Here is a 24,812-nt window from a genome sequence, read left to right as displayed (position 1 = left end):
GCGGCGGAGGAAACGGGCAATTTGGCGTCGTTCTAATTTTGAGCGTCGTCCGCTGTGCGACCGGCGCCGCGTCGCCACGGGACAGCGAGAATCCGTCGGGGAGATGAACGGCGACGTCAACTCGAAGCACTCGCGTCGCCACCGCGCGGGAGTCGTTCGCTCTCGTACAGAGAGAGAGAGAGGACGACTCAGAGAGAGAGAGAGGATGACTCAGAGAGAGAGAGGACGACTCAGAGAGAGAGAGGACGACTCAGGAGGCACCAGGAGGAGGGCCTGCAGACGAGCGGGAAGTCAGCAGCATCAGCAGCAGCAGAAGCAGCAGAAGCAGCAGCAGAAGCAGCATCAGCAGCAGCATCAGCAGCAGCAGCATCAGCAGCAGCAGAAGCAGCATCAGCAGCAGCATCAGCAGCAGCAGCATCAGCAGCAGCAGAAGCAGCATCAGCAGCAGCATCAGCAGCAGCAGAAGCAGCATCAGCAGCAGCATCAGCAGTATCATCAGCAGCAGCATCAGCAGAGAGCAGCAGCAGCAGTATCATCAGCAGCAGCAGGAGCAGCAGCAGCAGCAGCAGAAGCAGTATCAGCAGCAGCAGCAGCAGTATCAGCAGCAGCAGCAGGAGCAGCAGAAGCAGTATCAGCAGCAGTATCAGCAGCAGCAGCATCAGCAGCAGCAGCATCAGCAGCAGCATCAGCAGCAGCATCATCATCATCATCAGCAGCATCAGCAGCAACAGCAGCATCAGCAGCAGCATCAGCAGCAGCAATAGCATCAGCAGCAGCAGCAGCAGGAGCAGCAGCAGGAGCAGCAGCAGCAGCATCAGCAGCAGCAGCAGCATCAGCAGCAGCATCAGCAGCATCATCATCAGCAGCAGCATCAGCAGCAGCAGCAGCTGTGCGATGACCTGGCACCAACAACAACTGCCCAAGCTCTGCGGTCCTCTATGGATGTCATCGGTCCAATTCATGAGTGGAAGGGAACCGGAGGCACCCAGAGAAACCCAACGCACGCGAGGGGGAAACGCTCGATCCCGTACAGATGGAACACGTGGAGTCCACAGAGAGCTCGCAGAAGTGACCATCAAAGAGCTACCTCTGAAATCCATTCTCTTAGTGGCCTCTGGTTCCCACAGCGAAGGACTCAAGTTTCCCACCCGCCCTGCGGATGAAAGTAATGTCCGTCGCGTCACGGCGAAAGCGACATTTACACATTCTCAGAGCTGAGATTTCAGCCAAATTAAGTGCAGAGCGGTTATTGGTGACAGGGCTGCGACCATCAAGCTCAGCACACTCGAGAACCCGGTTTCATCGCGGCAATGTGTGTCACAAAGACAACGGTCCCCCGTATGACCTTTACAGACTGGAAAATTAACCCGTAACAACAAAGTTTTTCACTCTAAATCCTTTACATGCGTGGCGGCTAGAGTCCTCTTGTCCTCTGGCTTGAGATGGCTGCCACCTATGGTTCAGATGATTGTCTGCCAGCATTAAGCAATTGGTAATTACATATTTTTAAAAAATTCCATAAACAGTGTAAAATTTTGGAAAAACATTTTCACGAAAATTAATTGTCACGCACAACGAGTCTGTGTGCAAAATGTCAGCTCGATTGGATCACGGGAAGTGGGTTAAAAAACGACCGAAAGATTTGCACGGTCGTAAGCAAGCAAGCAAGCAAGTGAACTTAATATAAAGGATTTAAAAAGAGCAAGTGCTGTTAGCGAGTAGCGCCGATGAAGGCCAGCACGGCACACGAGGTGGTGGGTGGCCAGCACCACGCCCGGCCGCCTTTGTCTCCCCAGTGGCGATGTTTACTACACACCGCACCAGGTACTCGTTTGAGGACCTAGGGGAGGCCCAGGACCGGTTCAAATAATCGTCACCGGTGTTGGCCGTGAGCGGGAATCGAACTCGGGTCGCCGGGTTCGTGGCGTAGCGCTAGCCGCTACACCACCGCTCCCCCCCCTAAAGACAAAGATCACCCAAATAGTCTTCGACAGACTGTTGGGGCAAGTGCCATTGGCGAGTAGCACCTATGAAGGCCGGTTACAGTACACGATGAGGTGGTGGGTGTCCAGTACCAGGCCCAGCACACACCACCACCACAACCACCACCACAACCACCACCACAACCACCACCACCCCACACACCACCGCAACCACCACCACAACCACCACCACCACACACCACCACAACCACACACCACCGCAACCACCACCACCACACACCGCAACCACCACACACTACCACAACCACCACACACCACCACAACCACCACACACCACCACAACCACCACACACCACCACAACCACCACCACAACCACCACCACCACCACAACCACCACCACCACACACCACCACAACCACCACCACCACACCACCACCACAACCACTGCAACCACCACCACCACACATCACCACAACCACCACACCCACCACCACAACCACCACCACACACCACCACAACCACCACCGCCACACACCACACCACCACACAGCACCACAACCACCACCGCCACACACTACCACAACCACCACCACCACCACAACCACCACCGCTACACACCACCACAACCACACACCACCACAACCACCACCGCAACCACCACACACCACCGCAACCACCACCGCCACACACCACACCACCACACAGCACCACAACCACCACCGCCACACACCACCACAACCACCACCACCACCACAACCACCACCGCTACACACCACCACAACCACACACCACCACAACCACCACCGCAACCACCACACACCACCGCAACCACCACCGCCACACACCACACCACACACCACACAGCACAGCACAACCACGACGCACGCACGTGGCACCCACCCCTAAGCGCGCCCCACACGTACCACAGGCAGTGGCCAGACCGCCACACGCAGTCAACCGTGCCCACGAGCCGACTCCACCACGGTCCAACTCCAGCAGCAGTGAGCGCGTTGTGATGTTCGCTGTGACGATGGCTGTGATGCTTGTGACGATGGTGGTGATGGTGGTGATGTTGGTGATGTTGGTGGTTGGCATAGCAGGGGGCACAGGTGGTGCATCAGCCAGTCATCTCAGTCATCTCAGTCAGTCGACCCGTGGCACCTGCTGGATCTGCCCCGTGACCTCCTGCCAGCGGGCGTTCGACACTTCACGTGGCCTCAACATGCACCTAGCCTGGCACAAGCTCTGTGGTGACGTCACCGCCACTTAGTGGCGAATGGCGGTTGTTGTTGTTGTTGGTTCTGATGATGGTTGTGATGTTGGTTGTTATGGCTGTTGATGTTGGTTGTTATGGTTGTGATGTTGGTGGTGATGATGGTGGTGATGTTGCTTATTATGGTTGTGATGTTGGTGGTGATGTTTGTTATTTAGTGTTGGTGATGATGGTAGTGATGTTGTTAGTGGTGGTTGTTAGTTGTGATGTTTGTTCTGGTTGTGATGTTAGTGGTGATGTTTGTTTGTGTTGATGATGGTGATGATGTTGGTTATGGTTGCGATGTTGGTGATAATGATGGTGGTGGTGATGTTGGTTGTGTTGTTAGTTATGGTTGTGATGTTGGTGGTGATGTTGGTTGCGATGTTGGTGGTGATGTTTGTGATGGTTGTGATGTTGGTGGTGATGATGGTGGTAGTGGTGATGTTGGTTATGGATGTGATGTTGGTGGTGATGTTGGTGGTGGTGGTGGTGATGTTGGTTGCGATGTTGGTGGTGATGTTGGTGATGTTGGTTATGGATGTGATGTTGGTGGTGATGTTGGTGATGTTGGTGGTGGTGATGTTGGTTGCGATGTTGGTGGTGATGTTGGTGATGTTGGTTATGGATGTGATGTTGGTGGTGATGTTGGTGGTGATGTTGGTGGTGGTGGAGATGTTGGTGGTGGTGGTGATGTTGGTTGCGATGTTGGTGGTGATGTTGGTGATGTTGGTGGTGATGTTGGTGATGTTGGTGGTGATGTTGGTGGTGATGTTGGTTGCGATGTTGGTGGTGATGTTGGTGATGTTGGTTATGGATGTGATGTTGGTCGTGATGTTGGTGGTGATGTTGGTGGTGATGTTGGTGGTGGTGGAGATGTTGGTGGTGGTGGTGATGTTGGTTGCGATGTTGGTGGTGATGTTGGTGATGTTGGTGGTGATGTTGGTGATGTTGGTGGTGATGTTGGTGGTGATGTTGGTGATGTTGGTTATGGATGTGATGTTGGTGGTGATGTTGGTGGTGATGTTGGTGATGTTGGTTATGGATGTGATGTTGGTGGTGATGTTGGTTATGGATGTGATGTTGATGGTGATATTGGTGGTGATGTTGGTGATGGTTGTGATGTTGGTGATGGTTGTGATGTTGGTGGTAATGATGGTGATGGTTGTGATGTTGGTGGTGATGTTGGTGGTGATGCTTGCGATGGTTGTGATGTTGGTTATGGATGTGATGTTGGTGGTGATGTTGGTGGTGATGTTGGTGATGGTTGTGATGTTGGTTATGGATGTGATGTTGGTGGTGATGATGGTGGTGGTTGTGATGTTGGTGGTGATGTTGGTGATGGTTGTGATGTTGATTATGGATGTGATGATGGTGGTGATGGTGGTGGTGATGTTGGTGATGGTTGTGATGTTGGTTATGGATGTGATGTTGGTGGTGATGATGGTGGTGGTTGTGATGTTGGTGGTGATGTTGGTGATGGTTGTGATGTTGATTATGGATGTGATGATGGTGGTGATGGTGGTGGTGATGTTGGTGATGGTTATGGATGTGATGATGGTGGTGATGGTGGTGGTGATGTTGGTTGCGATGTCGGTTGCGACGTTGGTGGTGATGTTTGTGCCTCGGAGACATTTGGCTGTGACTCCAACTCCCCCACCCTCCCCTCGGCGTTGTTTACACAAAGTAAAGAACGATAATAACCACAGCGGCCGCAACCACACACATGCGTACACACACACACACACAGACAAAACACACACGCGAACACACACATGTGCACACTCACACACACGCGTACACACACAGACAAAACACACACACACGTACACACACACACACGCGTACACACACACAGACAGAACACACACACGCGTACACACACACGTGCACACTCACACACGCGTACACACACAGACAAAACACACACACGCATACACACACGCATACACACACACGTGCACACTCACAGACAAAACACACACACGAACACACACACGTGCACACTCACACACACGCGTACACACAGACAAAACACACACACGTGCCCACACACACACGCGTACACACACGCATACACACGCGCACACACACAGAGACAAAACACAGACACACACGCATACACACAGACAAAACACACACACACGTGCACACACACGCAGACAAAACACACACACACGTACCCAAGTACACACATACATGTACACACACCTACAATACACGCACACGCACACATTTACATGTACACACACACACAAAAAGACAAAACACACGTCCACCTGTACTTACTAGCAACACACACACACGTGTACGTGTACACACACACGTGTGTGTTACTAGCAACACACACGTACGCGCGCGGGCACATGAAGACAAAGGTCCCCGTATAGCCTTGAACAGACTAGCTTCAAGTGCTGTTAGTGCCGTCTCCCTGGTGCTGGTGGTTTACACGCTGCTCGTTTGAGGCTGAGTCGACCTAGGGGAGGCCCAGGACCAGTTTAACTGTTGAAGGTCATGAGCGATCACTTTTTGATTCGTAGCGCAATGCACTAAACCCGGCCACACGCACACACACACGCGTGCACACACACACACACCCTAGACAAACACACATTCACCCTCCAAAAACACACGCCCACTCAAAGACAAAAACAACAACAGCAGTCGCCACAGCCTCAACAACAACCAACACCAGTCACCACATTCTTGCATGTTGCAGACTTTAACCTCAGTGAAAATCCCAACCAGACCCTGACTCAAACTCTCAAGAAGACCCATCGCTGACTAAACCCTGACTCAGACTCTCAACTAGACCCATCACTGTCTAAACCCTGACTCATACACTCAACCAGACCCATCGCTGACTAAACCCTGACTCAAACTCTCAACCAGACCCATCGCTGACTAAACCCTGGAAACTCTCAACCAGACCCATCGCTGACTAAACCCTGACTCAGACTCTCAACCCGACCCATCGCTGACTAAACCCCGACTCGTACACTCAACTAGACCCATCACTGACTAAATCCTGACTCATACAATCAACCAGACCCATCACTGACTAAATCCTGACTCAAACACTCAACCAGACCCATCACTGACTAAACCCTGACTCAAACACTCAACCAGACCCATCGCTGACTAAATCCTGACTCAAACACTCAACCAGACCCATCGCTGACTAAACCCTGACTCAAACACTCAACCAGACCCATCACTGACTAAACCCTGACTCAAACACTCAACCAGACCCATCGCTGACTAAACCCCGACTCAAACACTCAACCAGACCCATCGCTGACTAAACCCTGACTCATACACTCAACTAGACCCATGGCTGACTAAACCCTGACTCAAACACTCAACCAGACCCATCACTGACTAAACCCCGACTCAAACTCTCAACCAGACCCATCACTGACTAAACCCTGACTCAAACTCTCAACCAGACCCATCGCTGACTAAACCCCGACTCAAACACTCAACCAGACCCATCGCTGACTAAACCCTGACTCAAACACTCAACAAGACCCATCGCTGTCTAAGCCCTGATTCAAACTCTCACATAGACCCACCACTGTCTAAACCTCGACTGAAACTGACGTTCAAGTGAGCCACAGTTTACACGGTCGGCTACGTGCAGTGCGAAATAAGTTCAACATAATACATGCTTATTACCACACTTGTTTACCCAGCAACGCCCGACTCTCAAGACTCATTGTCAAGAGGGTCCTGCCAAGTTTTTCGCCTGTATGGGGGTGGGATATGTTGCTACTGCTGTGTTATCGAGTGAGTCATTTACTGATAATTTGCCAGCATTGTGATGCTTTTTGGCCAATACCAATTTTTTTTCCTGAGCTACTCGAGGAAACTGGAAAACCTGGAGGAAACCCATGCAGAACAAGAGGAGAGAACGTACAAAATCCCACGTAGAAATAGTGCCCGAGTCAGGAATCGAACCTAGGAACTTGTAGCCGTGAGGTATAAACGTTACCCCCGAATCTGTGTACAGGAACTACTCGACTTACGGACATTCAGAGATACGAACAAACATTGTCCCGTTGCCTGTTTGGACCGAGAGTCGTAAGTTCAACCGCCGGGCAATAGATGGCGGTGGTGGCATCTACATTTGCAGAACATGAAGAACCAGTGGCATCTACATCTGCAGAACGTGAAGAACCAGTGGCATCTACATCTGCAGAACGTGAAGAACTAGTGGCATCTACATCTGCAGAACATGAAGAACCAGTGGCATCTACATCTGCAGAACGTGAAGAACCAGTGGCATCTACATCTGCAGAACGTGAAGAACAAAGTGACATCTACATCTGCAGAACGTGAAGAACCAGTGGCATCTACATCTGCAGAACGTCAAGAACCAATGACATCTACTTCTGCAGAACATGAAGAACCAGTGGCATAACCATCAACAGTAGATTATACAACTTTTAAAGCCACTCCCCGTGTTTAGTGTACACGTGTAGAACATGTTTGGAATCGACAGGAGTAAAGTTGGACTTACGAACTAATCGGTTTACGAACAGACCTCTGGAACCTAACTCGTTTGTAAGTAGAGGAGGAGTTCCTGCATGTTGAACTTCTTTCGCACCGTACGTAGCCAACTGTGCTTATTGGAGGTGCGGGGGAAGGACAACAAACTAAACACAAAAAAGCAGTTCTACACAAATGAGTTTCCCATCTAGATGTAAAAGTGCCATCGCTCCATTGGCTTCCTAAACTGGAGCTGGGACGATCCGTCGACCAAGTCCATTACCGACTGAACATCGTCACGTACACACACACAAAGGATTGTGTGTGTACACGTGACAATTAGCCCGGTTGGCTAAGTACGGTGTGAAAGAAGTTCAACACACATACGTACAGTTATTGATTTTGAGCCACCGTCACACGATCATCTCGATTCTTGACTTGAACCATGGCCCCTTAAACACATTGTCCTGCGGAGGGAGCTGGTAGGAACGTTGGGTTGCTCCGTCAATGGCCAGGGTCAACGGCGGCGTGGTGTATTCCGCAAATATGGCCATGGCCGACTGTGAGGGCGGGCACAAGCCGGCGTGAGTAGGTTAAACATTGAGTTTTATAAGGGCACCACGGGGTGACCAGCCCCTCCCCACCCAGCCCCTCCCCACCCAGCCCCTCCCCACCCTCCCCACCCAGCCCCTCCCCACCCAGCCCCTCCCCACCCTCCCCTCCCCACCCATTTTTGGATGCACGACGGACGGACACAATAATCCCCCGTGGGTGCTGGTGTAACCAGGAGGTTCCTACCAGTATCACTAATCCCCAGGTAGATAAGTACTTCTAAGTCATTCAACTGCAACCATTTAGCGCCGCTGCGCCGGAGAACTCGCTACTGGTGTCAATTTGGGGGCCGGTTCGCGTTGTGCGTTGGCTACGTACGGTGCAAAATCATTTCCAACACACTGTACAGACACACACAGCTTTTGTCATTCAGCTACCGACCACACGGTCATCTCCATTCTTGACTTGAACCGCGGGCCCCTGATTGTCAATCGTTCATCCCTGGCTAGATGGCGCTTTTTAGAAGCCGTTCAAAACTGCAACCATTAGCGCTGCAACTCCACCGCACCGGGAAACTTGCTGCCGGTGTCAATTTGCCGGGCCCCGGTTGCGCCGCCCGCGTGTTGTGCCGGCGGACCCACGGCAAGCTGCTCCTTGTTTGGTAAACACGGCGGGTTCACTTGACAGCAAAAAATGTAAACAGGCTCGGTGAGCGGGCGTGCACAGCAACAGGCAGAGAGATGCGTGTGTGTACGCACATGTGTGTACCCGCCTGCGTGTGTGTGTGTGGGTGTGTACGCACATGCGTGTACCCGCCTGCGTGTGTGTGTACGCACGTGTGTACCCGCCCGTGTGTGTGTGTGTACGCACATGTGTGTACCCGCCTGCGTGTGTGTGTGTGTACGCACATGTGTGTACCCGCCCGTGTGTGTGTGGGTGTGTACGCACATGTGTGTACCCGCCCGTGTGTGTGTGTGTGTACGCACGTGTGTACCCGCCCGTGTGTGTGTGTGTACGCACATGCGTGTACCCGCCTGCGTGTGTGTGTGTGTGTACGCACATGTGTGTACCCGCCTGTGTATGTGTGTGTGTGTGTACGCACATGTGTGTACCCGCCCGTGTGTGTGTACGCACATGCGTGTACCCGCCTGCGTGTGTGTGTACGCACATGTGTGTACCCGCCTGCGTGTGTGTGTATATGTACGCACATGTGTGTACCCGCCTGCGTGTGTGTGTGTACGCACATGTGTGTACCCGCCTGCGTGTGTGTGTATATGTACGCACATGTGTGTACCCGCCTGCGTGTGTGTGTGTGGGTGTGTACGCACATGTGTGTACCCGCCCGTGTGTGTATGGGTGCGGGAAGTGGTAGTGCAGCGGTGCGTAAACATCGCCACTAGGGAGACAAAGGCGGCCGGGCATGGTGCTGGCCACCCGTACCCTTGTGTGCTGTGCCGGCCTTAATCGGCGCTCGCTAACAGCACTTGCCCCAAAGTATGTTAAGGCTACACGGGGGATCTTTGTCTTTGTTGTGTGTGTGTGTGTGTACACGCGGATGTGCTCGTTAAGTGAAAATTCGTTAAACGAGCATCGTTTTCCCGTCGACTCCTGTGTTAAAAGCCGAGTTGCGTTTCAGCCCCCCAAAAAGTTCCGTTCTTGAAAAACTTATTTTTTTCCCGTGAGCAATACAAATTAGAATAAAAAAAAGAAAGTAATGCAACTTCAAAAGCAACACTTTAACACGCGTGAAGAAACCACGGGTGCTCGCAAAGATGCCTCTCCTTAGCGTCTGCAATTAATTAGGGCCTCCCCCCCCCCACCACCAAACTCATGAAAATGCCACCAGGAGGGCCCCCCTTCCTCACACGGTGGATCACACGCACGCATGGCACACGTAGCCACCCCCCTGGGCACAACCCTGGGCACAACCCTGCCACCCAAGGGACGCAGTCATTCCATCGATCGATGGCACGACGGCTCGTTACGCGGAAAACACTTTTGCGAACAAATTGGTCGATGATATTCAAATGGCTCGCCAAGCGAGATGAGCCCGTACAGCCAGCGCGATCGATCATGAATATTGCGCACGGGCACGCACACAAACAACCAAGAAGCCATCAGGACAACAACAACAACAGCAACAACAAACAACAACCAGAGAGAAATCGGCGCAAAAGCAACAGCGTTGCAGGAGAAACGTGCGACGGCGCATCGACCGAAAATTCGACACGAAATCGAATAAATTATCGGTACGAAAAAAGAAAAAAAAAAGTCATCTCGGACAAAACACTTTAAACAAAAGAGATGAATTGTCCGTAAAGATATGTAAGTTACAGATGCAGCTACTTACTCACCAAGACCAAACGCGTGGCTTTGGGAGACCCGGGTGAGTAATGAAATGGACGGCTTCCCTCCGTAAACATGCCCTGCTGGTGTACACTCACACGCGTGTGTGTGTGTGACTGCGAGTGAGTGTGTGTGTGTGGTTATAAATATATAAAGTAAACAAGCCGTGTTGTTGACAGCCATGGAGTAAATAACATACGGGGCGAAGAGAAGAGAATCAGGCCTCGGCCATACACGTAATGATGGCAATTTTTATTTGTTTGTGCCGAGTGACGGTCAATGGGGGGCGAGTGTTTGCCTGTCAGCGCCACCCGCGTGTGTTTGTGTGTGTTTGTGTAATTGTGTGTGTGTGTGTAAGGGGTGTGTGTGGTGTGTTTGTGTAATTGTGTGTGTGTGTGGAGTGTGTGTGTGTGGTGTGTTTGTGTAAGGGGTGTGTGTGTGGTGTGTTTGTGTAATTGTGTGTGTGTGTGGAGTGTTTGTGTAAGGGGTGTGTGTGGTGTGTTTGTGTAATTGTGTGTGTTTGTGTGTCAGGGGTGTGTGTGGTGTGTTTGTGTAAGTGTGTGTGTGTTTGTAAGGGGTGTGTGTGTGTGTAAGGGGTGTGTGTGTGTGTGTAAGGGGTGTGTGTGTGTGTAAGGGGTGTGTGTGGAGTGTTTGTGTAAGGGGTGTGTGTGGTGTGTTTGTGTAATTGTGTGTGTGTGTGGAGTGTGTGTGTGTGGTGTGTTTGTGTAAGGGGTGTGTGTGTGGTGTGTTTGTGTAATTGTGTGTGTGTGTGGAGTGTTTGTGTAAGGGGTGTGTGTGGTGTGTTTGTGTAATTGTGTGTGTTTGTGTGTCAGGGGTGTGTGTGGTGTGTTTGTGTAAGTGTGTGTGTGTTTGTAAGGGGTGTGTGTGTGTGTAAGGGGTGTGTGTGTGTGTAAGGGGTGTGTGTGTGTGTAAGGGGTGTGTGGAGTATTTGTGTAATTGTGTGTTTGTGTAAGTGTGTGTGTTTGTAAGGGGTGTGTGTGTAAGGCGTGTGTATGTGTGTAAGGGGTGTGTGTGGAGTGTTTGTGTAATTGTGTGTTTGTGTAAGTGTGTGTTTGTGTAATTGTGTGTATGGTGTGTGTGTGTGTAAGGGGTGTGTGTGTGTGTAAGGGGTGTGTGTGGAGTGTTTGTGTAAGGGGTGTGTGTGTGTAAGTGTGTGTGTAAGGGGTGTGTGTGGTGTGTTTGTGTAAGGGGTGTGTGTGTGTAAGTGTGTGTGTAAGGGGTGTGTGTGGTGTGTTTGTGTAAGGGGTGTGTGTGTGTAAGTGTGTGTGTAAGGGGTGTGTGTGGTGTGTTTGTGTAAGTGTGTGTGTGTTTGTAAGGGGTGTGTGTGTGTTTGTAAGGGGTGTGTATGGTGTGTAAGGGGTGTGTGTGTGTGTGTGTAAGGGGTGTGTGTGTGTGTGTAAGGGGTGTGTGTGGAGTGTTTGTGTAATTGTGTGTTTGTGTAAGGGGTGTGTGTAAGTGTGTGTGTAAGGGGTGTGTGTGGTGTATTTGTGTAATTGTGTGTGTGTGTAAGGGGTGTGTTTATGTAAGTGTGTGTGTGTGTAAGGGGTGTGTAAGGGGTGTGTGGGGTGTTTATGTAAGTGTATGTGTGTAAGGGGTGTGTTTGTGTGCTGTGTGTGTGTAAGGGATGTGTGTGGTGTGTTTGTGTGCTGTGTGTGTGTAAGGGATGTGTGTGGTGTGTTTGTGTGCTGTGTGTGTGTTTGTGTGTGCTGTGTGTGCTGTGTGTGTGTGTGCTGTGTGTGTGTGCTGTTTGTGTGCGCTGTGTGTGTGTGTGCTGTGTGTGCTGTGTGTGTGTGTGCTGTGTGTGTGTGTGCTGTGTGTGTGTGCTGTTTGTGTGCGCTGTGTGTGTGTAAGGGGTGTGTGTGGTGTGTTTGTGTGCTGTGTGTGTGTAAGGGGTGTGTGTGGTGTGTTTGTGTGCTGTGTGTGTGTAAGGGATGTGTGTGGTGTGTTTGTGTGCTGTGTGTGTGTAAGGGATGTGTGTGGTGTGTTTGTGTGCTGTGTGTGTTTGTGTGTGCTGTGTGCTGTGTGTGCTGTGTGTGTGTGTGCTGTGTGTGTGTGTGCTGTGTGTGTGTGCTGTTTGTGTGCGCTGTGTGTGTGTGCTGTGTGCTGTGTGTGCGCTGTGTGTGTGTTTGTGTGCGCTGTGTGTGCGCTGTGTGTTTGTGGGGAGCAGCAGCAGTGTCTGCGGTTAGCGTGCCGCAATACGAACCCGGTGACCCAACCTCACCAGTGACGATTATCTGACAAGGTCCTGGGCCTCCCCTAGGTCAACTCAGCCTCAAATGAGAACCTGGTGCGGTGTGTAAACATCGCCACGAGGGAGACAAAGGCGGCCGCGCGTGCTGTTCACCACACCACCCCTTTGTGTGCCGTGCCGGCCTTCATAGGTGCTCGCTAACAGCACTTGCCCCTACAGTCTGTTAAGGCTACACGGGGGATCTTTGTGTGTGTGTACGAGAGGGCTGTGTGTGTGTGTATGATTGCCGTGTGTGTGTGTGTGTGGGGTTAAAGTTGAGTATTGATCACATTACCCAAAAGCCACACATGGCGGCAGCCACCCTCCAGCAATAAAGTACAGGTGCAGCCCTGCAATTGCTCGCTCATACCACTGCTGGCAGAAGAGCCTCCACGTGGGTAAGCTCCAGAGCACCGCTCTACAGGGTATGTTGGCCTACTCTTCAGTGCTGTTGGGGCAGAACGAGGCAGCCGTAGAGGGGACAAAAAGCTCACAACCACAAGCAAGCCGCCGGGCGGATAAAACACCTTCACATTTTCACCCAAACTTCACGGCTCTGCCCAAAGTGTCGTGACCTCCAGTCACCGAACTTTGACCCCTGGCAAGTGACCTCGTCGGAGTTCATGAAACCGTCCCGCCAGCCAATCGTAGAAGCGAGCATGGTCATTACAAGACCGCTTTCCGACCGATCAATTCGTAACTCTGCAACAATTTAGAGCCAATCCACTGCTGGATGAATTGAAAGTTGTGGAGGTTGGTTAACCATACTTCACCACGCTGGCCTCAGTGCGGCTTGGCCAATCATCTCTGTAGCAGGGCACGTGTCAGAGGTCGCAAACGGGTTTTTATTCTTTACCCGTACCCGGCCGCACCAGGGTCGAAAACGGGTACCCGTACCCGGCCGTACCCGTACCCTACCCGTACCCGGCTGGGTACGGGTACCTGATTGCGACCTCTGGGATGAAGCCATGTTGCAGGCGTGGGTGGGTTTATTTTAGGAACTCGAATTGTGAGAAGAGACAAGACGTTGGGAAATGAGTGACAAACGGTTACTCACCAGTGACTCACGGCCTACCCGTACCCATACCCGGCCGCACCAGGGTCGCAAACGGGTACCCGTACCCGGCTGGGTACGAGTAGCCGGGTATCGGGTAGGGTACGGGTATCGGGTACCCGGTTGCGACCTCTGGCACGTGGCAAATCGCTGCCACTGCCCCCCTCCCCCAAGCGTGATGACGCAACGCATGAAGAAGTAGCGCCATTGCTGATAAAATTGGGGATTTGATTTTAAACAGCCAAGCAAATAGAATCAAGTTTGGGCCTGACTACTATTGGCCACAGCACTAAGTACATATTACACAAAAAAAACTTACGACCACACAGACACAGGTACATACACATATGGGGACACACACACACATGGATATAAGCACACATGCACACAGATACAAATACAAAGATCCCCCGTATAGAATTAACAGACTATCGGGACAAGTGCTGTTCGCAAGCACACCGAGTACACACACACACACACGGTCACGCGCACGCACACACACCAAACCAAAATAAATCTGCCTGGTGAATTTTCTTGAGTTTGTTTATTTTTCAAGAACAAATCCAGGCTACAGTTTCGTGAGTTGCCCAGGCAACCAAACGGGGATGGTGGTGGTGGTGGGTGGGTGGCCGGGCTCTCAGTACTCGACTGATATTTTTTTTCGACATTTTCCAGACAGATGTTTCCCCACGTCCCGTCCCCCGTCGCCTTCACGCGATTCGCTTTGGCAATCCTCACCTCCCCCCCCTCATCCGTTGTTCACGGTTCGAATCCAGGTTCCGGGCGTGGGCTACCCACGCCTAAAAGGTCATCTGTGGAAAAAAAAGAGCTTCATGGCTCATCGGATTCCTCCGGTATAAAGACATATTCTGATGATACTGCGGCGTGCGTCGTGTGTCAACCGTAAGATATACATAGACGAGTACACTGCACTACGACTACGACTACTACTTCAAGCACGCGCGCCGTTTCGTTTAGTTTCACGGTGGATGCGAGAGATCACGTGGGCCACCACCACCACGTGCGTGCAGCCGTCGTGCTGCACGAAATTTAAAAAAAATGCTCAAATTGTTTTAAAGATTACGCCGCAAATGTGCTCAATAGGGATCGTACAAAGACAAAGATCCCCCGTGTAGCCTTTAACAGACTGTTGGGGCAAGTGCTGTTCGCGAGTAGCACCGATGCAGGATGGGACGGCACCACGCCCGACCACCTTTGTATCCCCAAGTGGCGATGTTGACGCACCGCGTCAGTTACTCGTTTGAGGCCGAGTCGACCTAGGGGAGGGGCAGGAGCGGTTCAGATAATCGTCGCCGGTGTTGGCGGCCGTGAGCGGGAATCGAACTCGGGTCGCCGGGTTCGTAGCGCAGCGTAGCGCTAACCGCTGCACCACCGCTCCCCATGTATACGCACACAGCGTCAGGATCATCATCGTCATCCCGTACCCACCGCTACTGCGGGGACCTGGCAGGAACCTCCTCGAACAGGGGGCTTGAGACTCACTGCTCTGGGTTTTTGGTATAAAGGAGCAGCAGTTGAAACAATGGCAGTACGAGTTAACTTAAATCCAACCACCACCACCAATCTCCAGCACATCCATTAACCAGCACCATCAACAACCTCCTCCAGAAGTAGTCTCACTACCACCTCCACTAGCACCTCCACTACCACCACCCAACCACCCAACCACCATCACTGATCAGAATACTTATTCGGACTGGAGGAATCCGATGAGTTCCTGAGGCTCTACTTCAGAGTCGTTCGGTAGGGGGCGGGTCAGAAAGTCACAACAACAAACAACACGAAAACAACCGATAGGATTGCAAAGTATGGGAGAGGTAAGCAAGTAAATAAATAAAGTATGCGAGTGCAAATTGCTAAAGTTTATCAATTCCTGGCAATTTGTCAACAAAGGCAAGCTTGGGCAAGACGGCAAAACAACAACAACAATCCCAGACCACAGCAAGCGAACAACAACAACACCACGTTAAAATGACCACCACCACCAACCACCAACCATCACCAATCACCACCATCACCATCACCATCCACCAACCATCACCAATCACCACCATCACCAACTACCATCACCACCCACCACCACCAATCACCACCATCACCATCCACCAACACCATCACCAATCACCACCATCACCATCCACCACCACCACCATCACCCACCATCATCACCAACATCACCAACCACCAACCACCACCACCATCACCACCACCACCACCATCACCAACCACCACCATCACCACCAACCACCACCACCACTACTATCCTGGCGCCGCTGCCAAACTCTCTGGCAGCCGGCACGGTAACACAGAAAGAGATAAAGATCCCCCAGATAGCCTTTAACAGACTGTTGGGGCAAGTGCTGTACTGTTAGCGAGCAACAAAGACAAAGATCCCCCGGATAGCCTTTAACAGACTCTTGGGGCAAGTGCTGTACTGTTAGCGAGCAACAAAGACAAAGATCCCCCGGATAGCCTTTAACAGACTCTTGGGGCAAGTGCTGTACTGTTAGCGAGCAACAAAGACAAAGATCCCCCAGATAGCCTTTAACAGACTCTTGGGGCAAGTGCTGTACTGTTAGCGAGCAACAAAGACAAAGATCCCCCGGATAGCCTTTAACAGACTCTTGGGGCAAGTGCTGTACTGTTAGCGAGCAACAAAGACAAAGATCCCCCGGATAGCCTTTAACAGACTCTTGGGGCAAGTGCTGTACTGTTAGCGAGCAACAAAGACAAAGATCCCCCAGATAGCCTTTAACAGACTCTTGGGGCAAGTGCTGTACTGTTAGCGAGCAACAAAGACAAAGATCCCCCAGATAGCCTTTAACAGACTCTTGGGGCAAGTGCTGTACTGTTAGCGAGCAACAAAGACAAAGATCCCCCGGATAGCCTTCAGCAGACCGTTGGGGCAAGTGCTGTTTGCGAGCAGCACCTATGAAGGTCGGAACGACACACAAGAGGGTGGGTGGCCAACACCACGCCCGGCCGCCTTTGTCTCCCTAGTTGCAACGTCAACACACCACTGGTCCAGGTACTCATTTGAGGCTGAGTCGACCTAGGGGAGGAGACCGGTTCAGATATTCGTCGCTGGTGTTGGTGGCCGTGAGCGGGAATCGAACTCGGAGTGGCCGGGTTCCTGGCGCAGTGTAGCGCTAACCGCTGCCCCACCGCTCCCTCGCACACACCGCCACCACCGCCACCACCGCCACCACCGCCACCACCGCCACCACCTCTGTGCAATCCAAACAAACGGGCCCCTGGTTGTTTTGGCACTCACCCTCACGATGAGACATCCAGACTAAGCTGGCGCAGTGCGTGGTGTGTCTGTGAGCATGGCATGTGGGCGCACGTGGCTACACGTGTGTGTGCTGTGGGTCCCATTCTGGGGAGCGGTTAGCACAACCGTCAACCTTGTGGCCCGAGTTTGATTCCCACTCACGGCCGGCACCACCACCACCACCAGGGACGATTATCTGAACCGGTCCTGGGTCGATTCCGCTCCGATTAGCACGGTTGGCTACGTACGGCGCGAAAGAAGTTCAACAGACATGCAACACAAATGAGTAGCAGTGTCGGTGTCAACATTCCCACGAGGGAGACAAAGGTGGATGGGCGAGGTGCTGGCCACCCCCCCCTCGTGTGCCGTACTGGCCTTCTTCCCCGTAGGTGTTAATCGCAAGCAACACTTGCTCCACAAGTCTCTGGAGGCTACGCGGGGGATATCTGTCTCTTGTGTGCGGCGTCTGTATTATTTTAAAAGAGAAATTCCACCTCAAAAACCGCAACTTAAATAATCCGCACGCAAACCGCCCCGAACTGTACTGCATCAACACACGCGGCCCCACAGACAAGGCGCTCTCTAAAGAGGCAAGGGCGCTTGTTTAAATACTCTTGCAAATAACATTCAGAAATCTTCTTGGTTCTTTCGGTAAAGTCACGTAGAATGGAAATAATACAATAATAAAATAAAACATTATACAATTATTCTCACGACGTTTCGGCCACAACGCAAGCAGCCGTCCTCAGGTGAAGACCAGGTCTGTCGAGAAGACAGAGTCTGAATGTCTCCCTGATTGGTCCACACACACACACAACAAAGGGTAAAAAACCAATTAACATATTTCTTCTTCTGGCAAATGAGGTTCCAATGGTGTAAATGCTTACCCCGAGCTCTCATACTCTGATGGTGCGTTGTCTTTGAGTTGTGCGCCTTTTGGCGTCATCTGGTCCAACACCATGTGAGACTAGGCTCTAAGGAAAGCTGTCTCGGGTGTGGACCAATCAACTTCAAGGACAGTGCAAACATTATCAGAGTTGTGTTTTTTGTTTGCATTCCGACCGCAGGTATTGTGGTCAATGCAAACATGACTCCTTGTAAAAAAAGGTGTCAGTTTTGTTGCCAGATAAAAGGGTAAAAAACCAATTATCAAAGAAATCATTCTTAACGAATGCATTGAACTCGCACTGCCTACCAAGCAGACACACAACGCGTTGATCAACGCCACTGTCGCCTTTATGCAACGTTTCAGGCAACGGCCCTTCTTCACAGCACATCGAGAGGCCTTCTGTGAAAGAGCAATTGCCCGAAACGTCGCCGCTTATGTACTTTTTCTGCATTTTAAGGCAACAGTGTTGTTATTGACCTGTGTGGAAAGTTGTTGTTCTTATTATTTGCACACCACTGCCAACGCTACAGCAGCAGCACCACCACCAAGATGTTTTTGTGTGTTTAGTTTGTCGTCCTTCCACGCACCACAGATTACCACGCTTGGCTATGTATGGTGCAAAAGAAGTTCAACATGCATACGCATACAAGGGGATCCGCTGAACAGCACAGACATCGTTTCACTTCACATCAAACACAAGGCTCCTCTTAATTCGCAGGACACTGGGACCAGCGCGTAACGCGCGTGGAAAGGGTGCCACACGGAATCACTTGTGCGCTCTATCCCAGCGCAGTGATGGCGGCGGCAGCAGCAGCAGCATGGTATCCATCCAGCAGCTACAATGCCAATGTCGCCGTAGGTCTGCTGCTGCTGCTGGCCACGATGAAGAGGGTTTCAGGAGTTACTACAGGAGTCTCGCGCCGTTTTGCCGTTTCCTCCCCCTCCGACCGTTGAGGTAGGGCAGACCCAGGCGCGGCGGTGTACGATAGAGGCACGAAGTGTGGAGTTTGCGAAGAAGCGTGGAGGAGAGGTGGACACGCATGAATGTCCACCGAGACCAGAGAGCACGTGGGGCAGAGAGCACGTGGGTCAGAGAACACGTGGGGCAGAGAACACGATGTTCAGAGACCACGTGGGGCAGAGAGAGAACACGTGGGGCAGAGAGCACGTGGGGCAGAGAGAGAACACGTGGGGCAGAGAGCACGTGGATCAGAGAGCACGTGGGGCAGAGAACACGTGGGTCAGAGAACACGTGGGTCAGAGAGCACGTGGGTCAGAGAGCACGTGGGTCAGAGACCACGTGGGGCAGAGAGAGAACACACGCAAGTTGGCAAGACATCATATTGACGGCTAAGAAAAGTAAATGGACTTGAGGATGATGATGATGATGATGCTGCTGCTACTACAGAGTCTCAAGGTTAAGTCCTGGTACATTGGGATGTATGACCAACGCCATGAATGAATGTTTGATAAACAAAAAAAACAAATATTGATGCATTAGAGTAACTATTTTTTTTCATCAAATATTATGTTAAATGCGTATCAAGACACTTCTTGACGTTATAAATTGTTCAAAGTTCCAGCCACGATCCATCCACTGCTGGATGAAGGCCTCCCCCCACGCCGGTCATGGGGTGTTGTTGACCAGACCTCACCACGCTGGCAATCGATAACAGCTCAAAATCGGCGTGGAGCGGTGGCGCCGCGGTTAGCGAAACCCGGCCACCTGAGTTCGAGTCCCCGTCCACGGCTAACATCAGTGGCGTGCGATCTCTAAAACTGTCACGGGCTTCCGCCCCCCACCTTCCCCCAACCCCCAGTGACCAGCGTGGTGAAGTATGGTCAATCTTCCCCAGTGGGCTGCACAAAGAGGCTATATTTAGTGTACAGTGTCACATTACGGTACAGGCTGTAAATAGAAATCCAGCATGGAAGCATACTACGTCTGGGATTGTAAGTAGGTAATGCTTTTGAGATATTAACACTCCTCACAGTGTCTGCTTAACCAAGCGGGGTGGGGTGGTGCTCTTTAAAACCCTCTACCCGTGGTGGAAATTCCACATTACCATGACGGATTGGCACACAACTGCAGTTGCTCTTTAAAAAAAGGATTCCTCGTTTTATCCACCGCCAGGAGATGATGGCGAGAAGCTCTATAACGTGACCCCCTTGAACATTATTAAATGTTAGTGTTCATTATTACCAGCAAATACAGAAAACTCAACTCTGACCTCTCATCGCATCCGCAGCTGTCAGCTTCGCTCGGCGCCAAACGAGAAATAAATAAATAAATGCGGCTCCGCGGTTTTTTTTAAGCAACGACAAACATTTAAAAAAGAAACCCCGCGCAACTTCAAACGAAACCTCCCCGTCCGATAAACGACAAGCAAATAAAAACTCTCAAATTTAATTTTAAACAAAATTCGCGACCGAAGCGGCCACCACCTTCAACGCCTCCGCCGCCGCCTCTTGCTGCTCGCAGTCAACACGTGTCGTGCGATGACGTCATCGACACGTGACGCACGCATGGAGGCGGCCATCTTGGTAAGGGACGCACTGCCGCCGTTTCCGAGGCGACGGCGCTTTGAATATTTTTTTATTTGGAGCTTTAAAAATCTTTATTTTTTTGCTTTCGCCCAGGGGGAATCCTATGAGCTGTAAAGCTAAATTTTGATTTAAAGCTTTCGTGACTGCAGGGATTCATATTCTTGGTTCTTTCGGTAAAGTAAGTTTAATATAAAAACAATATTTGTTTTATTTTATTATTTCCCTTCTACGTGACTTTACCGAAATAACCAAGAATATGAATCCCTTCAGTCACGAAAGCGTTAAATCAAAATTTATATTAAGGGTAAACAAAATAACTTTAAAAAATATACAACTAATACTAAACCATTTCCTAGCTTCTTTTTAAATCCTTTATATTAAGTTCACTTGCTTGCCTGCTTGCGCGCTTACGACCGTGCAAATCTTTCGGTCGTTTTTTAACCCACTTCCCGTGATCCAATCGAGCTGATATTTTGCACACAGACTCGTTGTGCCAGACAATTTATTTTCGTGAAAATTTTTTTCCAAAATTTTACACTTTTTAGGAAAAAATAAATTACATTTAATTACCAATTGCTTCATGGTGGCAGGCAATCATCTGACCCATAGGTGGCAGCCATCTCAAGCCAGAGGACGAGAGGACTCTAGCCGCCACGCATATAAAGGATTTATAGTGAAAAACTTTGTTTTTACGGGTTAATTTTTTCACAATCGACCTGGCCACGAATAACAACTCCAAGAAGTGACTCATCGTGTGGAACTTTACAGCGGCATAATAATATAAACTTTTAAATTCAAGTTACTATAAGCACCGTGTCAATAAACGACACCATCTGAGCTGACACCCTCCCAGCACCAACCCTGACCCTTACTCGCGACCAAGTCACTCGCTCACCAGCACGTAGCCACCTCCTTATGAATTTCTTCTCTCGCTACGACCGTCATGGTGACTGTCCCATACCTGTCAACCCCCTTATCAGTGTCCTTACCCTATTACAGACCAAAGCAGAGATCTTACTGGGCACCCCGTGCCCTTATACATCCCAACATTCATCTATACACTACCGTACACTACACTATACACTACCATACACTACACTATACACTACCGTACACTACACTGTACACTACCATACACTACACTATACACTACCATACACTACACTATACACTACCGTACACTACACTGTACACTACCATACACTACACTATACACTACCGTACACTACACTATACACTACCATACACTCCACTATACACTACCATACACTACACTATACACTACCATACACTACACTATACACTACCATACACTACACTATACACTACCATACACTACACTATACACTACCGTACACTACACTATACACTACCATACACTACACTATACACTACCATACACTACACTATACACTACCATCATTAGACCTCCCCTTTGCCAGTACCAAAATATAATAATAGGGTTTTCCCCCTTTTTTCTGGCAATAAAACTGAAACCTTATTACAAGGAATCATGTCTGCATTAACCACAATACTTGTGGTCAAAATACAAACGAAACACATACTCTGATAATTAATATATGCATTGTCCTTGAAACTGATTGGTCCACACCAGAGACAGCTTTCTTTTGAGCCTCGTCTCAATTGGTGCTAGACCAGAGGACGTCAATTAAGACGAGGCTCAAAAGAAAGCCCTCTCTGGTGTGGACCAATCAGTTTCAAGGACAATGTATTATATATTATCGGTGTGTTTTTCGTTTGCATTTTGACCACAAGTATTGTGGTCAAAATGCAAACATGATTCCTCGTAAAAAGGTTTCAGTTTTGTTGCCAGAAAAACAGGTGGAAAACCCCTATTATTATTATACACTACAATACACTCCACTATACACTCCACTATACACTGCACTACTACATACCTGTCAACCCCATTATCAGTGCCCTACCTTATTACAGACCGAGCCAGACCTTATTGGTAACTCCGTACCCTTATAAATCTCAACGTTCATCCCACAAAGTCCCATCGCAAGCGAGAAACACAAACAAATAGACAATTTTATATTTGTTGCCCGTATTGAAATGGCTGTACGCCGTATGGATCTGAAAACTCAATTTCCCTGTACAAGAATACGGAGTAAACCGCGTGGGTTGACACGGTATGCTGTTCCCGTACGTATAGTACTATTCATAATCAACGTTTAGTACTATGTTGAACTTCTTTCGCACCGTACGTAGCCAACCGCGTGGGAGAAAGACACGAAAAGGTAGCCGCTCTAAAGAAATGAGTTTCCAATCTAGAAAACTGTGATGCACCTCCTGTGCAAAGTCGCTGCGTTTTATCTACCGGGCGCTCCGCTCGTTGTTGTGAGCGTCGATCCTCCGCTGTTGATGGCGACTGCCTCCCACTGCACAGGAGCGTCCTTCACGAGCCACATCCATTCACTCCACTCACCCACTCACTCAACTCACCCACTCACTCATCCATTCACTCAACTCACCCACCCACTCACTCACCCACTCACTCACTCATCCACTCACTCACCCACCCACCCACTCACCCATCCACTCACCCACCCACTCACTCACCCACTCAATCATCCATTCACTCACCCACTCACTCACCCATTCACTCACTCACCCACCCACTCAATCATCCATTCACTCAACTCACCCACTCACTCACCCACTCACTCACCCACTCACTCACCCACTCACTTCACCCACTCACCCATTCACCCACTCACTCACTCACCCACTCAATCATTCATTAACTCACTCTCCCACTCACTCACCCATTCACCCACTCACCCACTCACTCACGTCACCCACTCTCTCACCCATTCACCCACCCACCCAATCATTAATTCACTCAACTCACCCACCCACTCACTCATTCACTCACCCACTCAACTCACCCACTCACTAATTTATTCACTCACCCACTCACTCACCCATTCACCCACTCACTCACTCACCCACTAACTCACTCACCCATTCACCCACTCACTTACACACTCATTCACTCACCCACCCACTCACTAATGTATGCACTCACCCACCAACTCACCTCACTCACCCACCCACTGACTCTTCAACTCACAAAACACCTCTTCACTGCTTCTTCCATCGCACTGCTCCACTCTTACAATACCGACTTTGCTCAATTTCACACATCAGCTTCTCTCGCTCTTCACCTTCAACGGTGCTGTTTGTTACTGGCCGTTTGGCGCATGCGCAGGGGGGGGTAACCATCCTCACCCAAGATGACGCGCACAGCCAAAACTAGACCCATTAATTTTGGTAATTAGCAGATAACAATTTTAAAACTGGTTTGGAGAAGTAAAAAAAAACACTAACTTTTAAATTCCTTCTAGATTTGAAGCTTTCGTGACTGCAAGGATTCATACCATTAGTTCTTTCGGTAAAGTCACGTAGGTAAAAAAATGAAATAAAAATTAATAAAATTAAAACAATAATAAAACAATAATAAACAATAATAATAAAATATTAATAATAAATTCCTGGCCTCGCTATCCACGTGCTATGAAGAAGGGCCATTGACCGAAACGTCGCCTGTTATATCCCCCCCCCCCACCCCCCTCTCTGTTAAGTCCACACACATACACAACAATTGTTGTTGTTGTTGACAAGCAAGTCGCGTTTCGTGCTGCCACAACTGCTCAACGCAAACAAAACGCGAATAACTAAAAAACACACGTTTAGTTTTTGCAGAGCGGATAAACACGAGCGCCGCGGCCAATCCGCGCTGGGAAATCCAAAGTGCGGTGACGTCACCGCCGGCTATTCCCCCCCCACACCCCCCCTCCCCTCAGACCCCCGTCCACACACAAAAAAAAACCAAAACCCGGAGCGGATCTCAAAGCGGCCCCCGGGGCGGCCGTGAAAAAAAGTGGCCGCGGATTCACGACGACGGCAGTTGCCAGCGACTTGGCAAAGTGGAGCTTCTTTTTGTTGTTAAAATAAAATGAAAATCATCGCGACACGAACTTTACCTCTTAGGACGGGGACCCCCCTCCCCTCTCCTCCCTCTCCTCCCTCTCCTCCTTGTGTTGTAGACGGATGGCGACTGACGAAACCCGCTTGTCTTAGCTTCCTCGCGACTAAACAACAACAACACAACAACAACAATTATTAGTACCTCGGTTGACTTAAACTCCTCGGTACTTTCAC

General features: G+C 50.3%; 1 protein-coding gene across 1 annotated transcript in view; it reads right to left on the bottom strand.

Annotated features, from left to right (window-relative positions):
• Window positions 1-20,535, bottom strand: part of LOC133355428 (forkhead box protein P1-like) — a gene marked incomplete at its 3' end in the record, with an annotated part of 48,920 nt that extends 28,385 nt beyond the window's left edge. Inside the window, exon 1 of the mRNA XM_061572724.1 lies at window positions 20,306-20,535. Coding sequence (XP_061428708.1) covers window positions 20,306-20,312 — 7 coding nt within the window. The remainder of the gene's footprint in view (window positions 1-20,305) is intronic.
• Window positions 20,536-24,812: the final 4,277 nt, after the last annotated feature.

This window comes from Lethenteron reissneri, chromosome 51 (genome assembly GCF_015708825.2).
Source record: "Lethenteron reissneri isolate LAM-NWPU_2019-01 chromosome 51, ASM1570882v1, whole genome shotgun sequence".
Classification (NCBI taxonomy): domain Eukaryota; kingdom Metazoa; phylum Chordata; class Hyperoartia; order Petromyzontiformes; family Petromyzontidae; genus Lethenteron; species Lethenteron reissneri.
Note: the sequence above shows the minus strand (reverse complement) of the source record. Positions and strands in the feature narration are given on the sequence as shown.